This window comes from Hippocampus comes, unplaced genomic scaffold (genome assembly GCF_001891065.2).
Source record: "Hippocampus comes isolate QL1 unplaced genomic scaffold, H_comes_QL1_v1.1 scaffold132, whole genome shotgun sequence".
NCBI classification, from domain to species: domain Eukaryota; kingdom Metazoa; phylum Chordata; class Actinopteri; order Syngnathiformes; family Syngnathidae; genus Hippocampus; species Hippocampus comes.
In genome coordinates, this window is record NW_017805467.1 from 3,837,551 (window position 1) to 3,847,491 (window position 9,941).

At 42.9% G+C, this 9,941-nt stretch overlaps 1 protein-coding gene across 1 annotated transcript in view; it reads left to right on the top strand.

Annotated features, from left to right (window-relative positions):
* The window catches only part of adamts10 (ADAM metallopeptidase with thrombospondin type 1 motif, 10), a 46,933-nt gene that overhangs the window by 28,573 nt on the left and 8,419 nt on the right, over positions 1 to 9,941 (top strand). The window contains exons 16-19 of the mRNA XM_019875334.1: positions 1,355 to 1,457; positions 4,481 to 4,614; positions 7,430 to 7,553; positions 9,710 to 9,790. Coding sequence (XP_019730893.1) covers positions 1,355 to 1,457; positions 4,481 to 4,614; positions 7,430 to 7,553; positions 9,710 to 9,790 — 442 coding nt within the window. The remainder of the gene's footprint in view (positions 1 to 1,354; positions 1,458 to 4,480; positions 4,615 to 7,429; positions 7,554 to 9,709; positions 9,791 to 9,941) is intronic.

Consider the following 9,941-nt stretch of genomic DNA (forward strand, 5'->3'; position numbering starts at 1 on the left):
TGACTGGGAGCGCAAATGGTAGTTTGTGTATGTGTGCCCTGCGATTGGCTGGCAACCAGTTCAGGGTGTCCCATGCCTACTGCCATAGACATATGGGATAGGGTCAAACACGCTCCGCAACCCTTGTGAGGATAAGCGAATCAGAAAATGGATGGATGGATGGATGGATAGATCGTACTTGTAAATCTGCTCTGGACTTTGGATTTTGATTGTAATTAGAACCTTGAGAGACTTCAGCTCAGATTTAAGAAGACCCTACAACAGTGGAAATGTTGCTGTCTAATAATGTTTCAGTTCTTTGACCACTCTCTGATTGACTTTGTATCTTTTCTTGCTCACACACACACACACACACACACACACACACACACGCACACACACACACACACACGCACACGCACACGCACACACACACACACACACACGCTTACAGGAGGTCTGCAGTGAGCTATGGTGCATGAGCAAGAGCAACCGATGCATCACCAGTAGCATTCCTGCTGCAGAGGGAACCATCTGTCAGACCAACACCATTGAGAAAGGGGTAAAGAATATTTAATCATGAAAGGGTTATATATTATTTATTGTAAGAACTCATAAAACATCCACAATGTCACCATGTAGTCGGTTGGCTCCCTTTAACTTCCTTGATATGAAGTTTTTCAACCCATTTTATCATTCTGTTCCTCTGCCTTCAAATATGAGCCTTTTTGCACAATATGCATGTTACGTCTTCCCAGTGGTGCTACAAGAGGATCTGTGTGGCGTATGGGACACGTCCAGAGGGTGTGGATGGAGGTTGGGGCCAATGGTCTCCTTGGGAAGAGTGCAGCAGGACCTGTGGAGGTGGTGTCTCCTCCTCTATGCGATACTGCGACAGCCCGAGGTACACATCAGCGTTGTCATTCTGTGGCAATTGAGTCCTATGCTATATCCATATAATTTATAAAAATGACTACATCCGGCTACTTGTACTTTTCCCCATCTTACCGTTGTATGATTATCACAGCTTGTAATTGGGTGTAATTCAGCCAGATAATGGTCCGGGGCCAGAGATGTGGCCAAATGGTCTTTGATGATTGTGAGTTTGAAAATACTGTACTCTTATGAAAACAAGCAGCAGAGAGATGTGAAGCCACCACTGCGTTGAAGGTGAAAATGTTAAATTGCACTCAGATGTGTCTGACCGGCCAGCTTTTCTGTTCTTGATTGAAGGCCAACCATTGGTGGAAAGTACTGTTTGGGCGAGAGAAAGCGCTACAGGTCCTGTAATATTGATGTGAGTCCCGCTGCCGGCGTCATTCGTTTGGCCAACATGTAGCATCCAGAACTTGAACTTTGTTGATGTGTCTTACAGGACTGCCCCGTAGGCTCACGGGACTTTCGAGAGATGCAGTGTGCTAACTTTGATAGTGTTCCTTTCAGGGGGAAATTCTATACATGGAAGCCATACAGAGGAGGTGAGCGAGTGTGTTATATTTAGTCAAATGTGTGACAAAACTAAATACGTGAAGTGCTTCTATCAATTCTATTTTCACAATCGTGCGACCTTAGTGTGCAGGAATGGAAAAAAAGGATAGTACAATATTCCGCATGACAGGTGTCACTCCCAAGCTGCAGTTACGTCTGCAGGGCTTTTTAATTTTACATCTAAAAAAACTGAACCATTTTTCTTCCCTCTCATGTATCTGTGAAGCACTATGTTGCAAAGAGATAAATCTACTGACTGAATCGAAAAAATGATCTCGGCGGTACATTTAGATTTTGGGATGGCCAAAGAGCTACACATCAAGATGAAACATCTTTTTTTAATGACTCATTTGGCACATTTGGTGTCATTGTGTCATTTATTTGACATGAAAACTTCTTTTCAAAAGTAATTAACACCCCCTAAGCGGTATACATGTTGACTTGTGATTCAAGTTATGCTTAGGAGGACCGTGCATGTGCATTTGGGGGTGGAGGCAAGCATGTCTGCTTTTCAAAGCCAAATAGGAGAGTACCTGCAGATGCTGCAGCATACGGAGACCCCTGTAACCCAAAATGCCTTGCTTTTCTGCACTGGATGTGACAGTTAAATCGTTTCAACTCCAAAACTGCCTTTAATCTTGGCCTCCACTAGCATAATGACTCACAGGGATAAGTTGCAAGCCAATTGCAACTTCAGACAGCTGATCCTACAATGCAAATCTGTTGCAGCTGTTCAAATAGGATCAGTGTGTTCAGGTCAGATCGCACTGCACTGTCATTGTCAGGCCTGGCTCACTCCTCAGGATCACACTTCTCTCACTCGTTTGCTTCCTTGCTCCTCTTGCTGAACCACTCTCTTTGTCGTACCGCGCTTGGTTGACGATTATGCAATCACCAGCTCTCGGCACAGAAACAGCCGTCACCTCTCAGCCCAGACAGCCAAGGACAGCTCATTAAATAAGGCCGGCGCAGAGAAAGCTCTACTTAAGAACAATTATCCTTCACACTTAACCCCCTTACACCATGGGACAGCCTGCAAGTTGTAATGCACACACAGCTGCAAGCGGCGATTGCCCTGCCAAAGGCGAGGCACTATGGGAATTGCAGTTTTCCGCGGTCTGACCACTTTATCATTTTCGAAACCTGCCAATACATACTGTACCTCCTTCAACACTGCTAGCACAAACAAACCAAGCGTAGACGGATGTCAACGGCCCCACAGAGGAACTGCCACTGAGCAGCGTCAGTGAAAAAATGCACGACACAATTCAGCTGGAAAGCACTTTTTGAAATGTTGTTCTTTGAGTCATTGCATCAAAATACTTTAAAACTAAGTTGAGAGGGTGAAGAGTGAGGTTACTACCACGAATGGGATTTTTCTTAATACATACTACCGGCATGCATTGTCCGCCGTTTATACTCACTCGTGCAGATACTGAACACAAAATGGATTTGAGTCATCTGATGTCCGATAATTTTAATTATGCCTGTGTTGTTGCGATTTGGGGACGAGAGAATTAAACTTCTAAAGTCGAATGCTGCTTAAGGTGTAGAATTCAAAGATCAATAAAATTTTCTCTAGAAATATCGTGAAGTGCTGTCATTAAATCCACGTTTTATTCATTTTAGGCAACTGGTTAAGGTAAAGCCTTTTCCTTTCTCAGCAGCTTTTTGGAACAGTAACTCATGCCTTCGTTACATCTCGGCTGGATTACTGTAATGTGCTTTAATTTGGAGACAGCCACATCTCGATCCAGCGTCTTCAGTTGGTGAAAAAGGCTGCTGCTCGCCTCTTTACTGGTACTCGTAAGAGGGAGCACATAAACCATATTCTGGCGTCCCTTCACTGGCTGTCCATTTTAAGAGTGCATTTTAAGATCATACTATTTGTTTTCAAATCTTTAAATGGCCTCACCCCACCTTACCTCTCGAAGGTCCTCCGTCCCAACATACCTGTCTGTCAACTTGGGTCTGCGGACCATACACTTAGATGTACCGAGGATTAAGTGGAGGCTCAGAGGGGATCGAGCCTTTTCCGTTGCCGGCCCCTCTCTTTGGAATAACCTCCCGCTACACGGAAGGCAAGCCCCCCTCGCTTCCCATCTTTGAAACTCATCTTAAAGCTCATTTTTATGCTTTGGCTTTTGATTCAGCATGAGACTTGGATTTTGTTTGACTGTTTTTGGGCTTTTTACTGTCTTCCTTATTTATTTATCATTTTCACCATCTTTGTTGCTATATGCCATATTTTGGCTCCATCGACAGAAACTGTTGTTTTAAAATTCTCTATAAATACGGTCAAGTTGACTGGAGTTGGGAGCATTTTGCAATTCAGCTCATGTTATTTTTTTGTGATGCCATGTGAAAAAAATCATGTCTTATTATGGCCATAGAACAGGAAATGTAACCCTGTAGAACAAAAGAACATAATTCTGTTTTGGCACTATCCGTCCCACCCATTTTCTATAGCGATTGTTCTGGTTAGGGCTGTGGGTGATGTGATGGAATGTGGGGGCTTTGGGCGAGGCGCAGTTGTTAGTCAACCGCAGGACACATAAACACCCATTTACATTCACACTTGCAATATGAAGGTGCTGAAAATGTTAGAGTCTCCAACCCACCTAACTTGCATGGTTTTGGGTTGTGGGGGGAAGTCTTGGTACCCAGAGAAACCCACACAATCACAGGAAGAAAATGGCAACGCCCCCACAGAGAGGCAGCAATGGCATAGGCAGAACTGTGACATATCGGTAACGAGAATTTGAGCGGTCGTTTTACTTTGCTGTCGCTCGCAGATAGCTTTGAATGAATCACAAATGTTTCGATCTCTAGCTGTCAAAGTATTTGTGAATGAACAAATCAACCCTTTCATGCACCCTGTAACCCTGTAACATGATAAGCTGTCCACTGTACTAACCGCTGTCCCTGAAAGGGTTAATCATAGAAAATGAATGAATGACACTTATGCATAATTTGTGTGTGCGTCTGTGTGTGTGCGTCTGTGTGTGTGTAGGTGGGGTGAAAACATGCTCTCTGAATTGCCTGGCGGAAGGATACAACTTCTACACCGAACGAGCCCCAGCAGTGGTAGACGGCACACCATGCAGAGATGACTCTCTGGATGTGTGCGTCAATGGCGAGTGTAAGGTGAGCTACAGTTGACACTTGACAGCTGATATGAGCGGACAGAGGGCTTTTCGAGGGGCCACTCTTACGGTCTTGCATGTTGGAAAGCTGCCACAGCTGATGAACTGACTCAACAGCTGCTCCATTTAAAAATATAACCTTGGCAGGAAACTCAGCTTTCCTCTATGAATGGCCTACTGTTTTTTTGGCTTAATTAATAATGAAATTAAAGCTAAATATTTTGCTCATGTTTATTCAAGTGAAGACCAGACGTCTGGTGACTGTATGTCTCCTTTTAGCGCTGTTGTTATTCTCTTTTGGATGTACAGTACTGTGGCGTACTCTGTGCTAAACTGGCCTGACCAGCAGTCATTTTGTTGACCTAATAAAACATAAATAGTAGACAAGATAAAGGCGTTGGTGATGAAATTCCATTTCAAGAATTGCAAGTTAAGAGAGACGGATAATTTCTCCTGCTATTGCGCATTGCTTATAGAAATTGTTGTTTTTAGGCAATTGCATTTTTTGTGACTGGTGCCATACACACGTTCTATTACAGTAACATGACATACCGTTTACTCCAAACACTACATTGTGATTATTCTAAACACGAGGCTGGGGGAAAAAAAAATACTGGTTGTCTAACACTTGCGTGGAACTGCTTTTCTTCTCCTTTTATTTTATTTAAGGTATACAGGGATCCTTAGTTCACAACAGCCGACACAGTGTTTCAAGGTTATGAACCGCATACTTTGAACGAGTTAGCGCAGCAGCATAAGACGCAGGCAGACACAAGGAATTGCACTCAGTTATCGCCATAATTTTTGCATAATTGTGACTCGACTCCTTTTTTAGCTTCAGTCAGTGCGGATTTAACATACAAATTGGGGTAGGAACAGAACTCAGTTGGAAGCATATGAGGACCCCTGTATATTTGGATATGACATTTAACTATTGTTTTTTTTTAACTCACAGTGGTGAATGCGCAATTTCTCATTGTGCAACATTGTACCTTTACGATGACAAAAATAACTTTGCAAAAACTACTTTTGAAACTGTAACTTTGTACTGTAACCATGGATAAGCTACAAACGTTACCTTGTACTCCAGCAATTTATCTAATTAGACAAGTGTATCGATCAGAAAACGTTTAGCCTTCTATGATCGAGTGAAGCAGTGGCCGGCTTTCCTCTGCTTGTCCAGCAAACTGGGTAATTAAGTTCATTGTACAAAGGACACCTTAGCTAGAAGTGTCTCAACTGGTCAGAGGAATTGAACACGGAGCACATTCTTCCATACCCACTCACCCTTAGAGTTTCTAAGGTTGACTCAGGAAGGCTACAGGCCCTGCAATCATCCAACAAGAGGATTTTGTTTATGGGCATCCTTCTTGTTCGCTCAGCCTCCTCCTCCCCTCTTCTCCGTTTTCCCCTGTACTCTGTGACCTTGCAGTTCAGCCGTGAGTCAGTCCACATTGCACACTGGCTTTTCATTCACTTTCATTGTTATTATCACTCTCTATCTCTTTTCCCACCTCTCGCACACCACCACTCTGCCCTGTCGGGGACTAGAAAGAGACTTTTCTTTCCTTTTTTTTTTTCCGTATTGAGTTTTCTGGGGACAACACGAAGAAATATTTGTTTCTTTTGTCATGACATGCCGACTGTAGTTCCAAAGTTGGAGTCTGACAAGGCAGAAATAGAAGAAGGGGCAGGTCTAGGGAGGGAAATAACCCAGGAACAGATGGTCCAGTTAAACACAACATGCTGTTGTCGACGTAAAACATGTCGTGCCAGTTTCCAGGCCCAACTGAAAATGACATGAAGCTGATTTGTTACTGACTGAATTCGGTGTAAAATCCACAGAACAGAATCGATTAAGAAGTGTTTCCAAATAAAAATAAGTGACTGCCTGAGCATTTTCGTGTTTTTTTGTAACCAAAGATTTACAGTATTATTGAAGACTTCCATCAACAATCCTTCATTTACAATGCCAACAACAACACGGCTCAGAGTGGAGGTCCTCATCACTTTCTGATAGGACTGTGTGTGTGTTTTTTATTTATTTATTTTATTTTATTTTTTTTTGTGGGGTGAAGTTTGCAATGCTACGACGGCACTGCATCATACTAACAGCTGTCTGTAATAATTTGACTGATGACCTGATTTTGCCGTCAGAGGGTGGCAAGTTCACCTGTGAGCGAACCACCATTTTGTACGACTTTTATGGACATTCCAGATGATTGAAATGAATACACAGCACTAGCAAACACCGCATGAGATGACATTAAATGGTAAAATGAGAATTATGTAATGTCCTGAGTGATTTCTGGCAAGCCATGCCTGCATGTCTGCCAGTTATGACGTCCTGTCACAGTTTGAGTATTCACTTCCCTCACTTTAAAGCTACCAAATAACCCATGCTATGCAACTTCAAGATGATTCACCGTCTTTAAATCTAGATCTGGTTTTAAACTGGGGTCTAATCAATTGAAATTAATGATAAACAAATCTGGATTGATGATAAGCAAATGTCACTTGGACTAATATGGAAAAGAGTAGTTGATACTATCGAGAAGTTTGAGGAAGACCACCTGTTTTGCTCATCATGAGGAATATTGGTGTCGACACCCTTGACTTGATCTTAGTATATGCCCAGGATCAGAAAACACATCTGGATGTGTCATCTGATTTCTTTGCGTTGTGGAAAAAGTGTCTGGAAGACATTAGAGGTAATCCCTCGGTCTGGTCTCTGACACCTCTCCACTCACCTACTGCGGCCCTTCACCCATGGCCCAGAGTGACCCCCGGGCTCATTTTCTCGTCTCTTCTCGCAGCACGTTGGCTGCGATCGCATTCTCAGCTCAGAGGTTCGTGAGGACCGCTGTCGGCTCTGCGGGGGTGATGGCAGCAGCTGCGAGTCTGTAGAGGGAGTCTTCAATGACTCTCTGGCTGAAGGAGGTGAAAGACTTTTCTCTTGTCTTCTCTTTGCACAAACCACGACATCCAACACATACAGTTGAAAATGTTTTAACTACTTTGTATAAAAACAGGAAACCAACTTTCATTGGAAAATATGTCAATTAAATGACAGGCAAGATCAAAAATCGGATCAGTGAAGTCACGATCATCCATCCATTCATCCATCCCCGCAGACTTTGGGTACACCGTGGATTTGTTTCCAGTCAAAGACATGGCACATAGAGACAAACAACCATTCACACTCACATTGACATCTGTGGGTAATTTTAAATCTTGAAGTAACTTAGCACACATGATTTTGGGATGTGGAAAGAAATAGGGCTGCCCGAAAATGCAAAGGGAAGAACATGCAACCTCCTCAAGCATAAGACTGTGCCAAGATTGAGGCCCAGAAAATTTTGACTGTGAGGCAGACAAGCCAACCACCATTCTCTTGCTAGCCAATTTCAGTAAAGAATACCAGGGCACATTTTCCTCATTTCAAATACCTCGTGTCAAAGGTTCCGTTTCTGTATTTGAATCAGGTGACCACAGAATTTTTAAAAAATGCACTGCAGTGTCAAGATTTCCCACATCATTTTAAACCTTGAAGTAAACTGCTATTTATCAACCTGGTAAAGAAAGTCAAACACAGGATTATTTTTCTTAATTGCTGACAGCTGTAATGGTTGTTTGAGTGGAAAATGTATCGGTGTAACACTCAAATTCAGTACGAAGTATTTTGACATAAAGGAATCCTGTAAACACAGGAAAGAACACGGGCTCAGTACGAATCCCTTGAGGTACACCACCGATTGGAAATATCTCTCAAGACTCAAATCACCGCTGATTTGTATTCAAACTTTGTGTGATGTGTGTGGGGTTGACCCAATGTAAGGTTAACGTCCACCTTCAAAGTGTTCAAACAATCTTTTAATTCATAGTGCATTTTTATGACAGTGCGGTTCTTTTTTCCACACCTTAAACCCACCTCAGTAAGCCAGTCTACGGATATCTGACTCATATCTGCAAGTAACACCTGCAGCAATTAGTCAAACTAATGACCAGTAAAATCCCCCCCGATCATGTCAATAGCACGTTTGATTGTCTCCCTAAAGTCCTTTTCTCGTCTCGGTTTCTTTGTGTGAAAGAGAACAATGACCACAACTGTTAATGAGCCAAATATTATAAAATAGGAAAAAAAAAGGAGCACCATGTCTCCATAGATTCATCCATCTCAGTGATGAGTTTTATTGCATAATGTGCCGTAAAAGCCTTGAAATATTCTCTGGAAGTATCTTTACATCCAACGAAGCCATGGCTGTGGTAGGTGGTGTCGAGTTGTTCAAGATTTACAACTTCTTCCCTCCAAGTCCACCACATAGACCAACTAATTCCATCCACTTCTGCTGTCATTGTGTCTCTCAGCCAAAATCTTCAGGCCACGTCCTTCTAATCTTCCACACCTTCATCTAGACACTTACAACATCGCGTTTCTCACCTCTCAGAGCTCCATAAAGAGATTTCCTGCCAAGCCTCGCCTTCCCTCTTGTGTTTGAAGCACTGGAAGGAATTATTCTATGTCTCCATTTTCATTCCTTCATCCTCAAGTAAGACTGAAGTTAATTTGCACGGCTGCAGTGGCCAGCTTGCTGGCAGAGTACAGATGAAGGCGACGCCAGTAAAAAAAAAAAAAAATGAAAGGGACAGGAAAACAGATTGAGGGAATTGAGTGAAGAGGCAGTTTATTGGCCTTTCGTGTCCAAAGGGCGGCTGAGGCAGGCTGCCCGGGAATGTCACAGGAACCTGAATTTTCTGCTCCGTCCATCGGCTTCCCACAGAGTTAAACACTACTCATGCATCACATCTCCTGTTGCCCAGACAAGAGTGATCCTCGTTGCTTTTGTTTTGACCAGGTTTGACAGGATGTGTGTGAGCGTGTGTAGGTGCATGAACGTCTGGAACTCTGTCTCTTGGCTTTCTCTTGGCAAGGATGTCACAGCATGAGTCAAAGGTGTACAGTCAAGATTGTGCAGAAGATCAAATGTGTGGAATCTCTTTCTCATCTTATCAGGGTCATAATACTGAATGATGTTACAGGCGGTGAGCCCCACTGGTAGGATTTATTTGTAATCTGACCTGTGTTTATCTCTCAGGTTATGAAGAGGTCATCCGAATCCCAAAAGGCTCGGTGTTCATCCACATACAAGAGCTCAACTTTTCTCAAAATTACATTGGTAAGATGCTACTGCACTTCCGTTTCAGTCATTGCGATGCAAATAGTTTAAAAGAATGTTTTGTAAAGTAAATACAGGATTTGTTTGTCTGTGCAAAAGTATTGGGACGCTGCCCATGACACCCAACAGGTGGCGAACGAAAAAAAAAAAA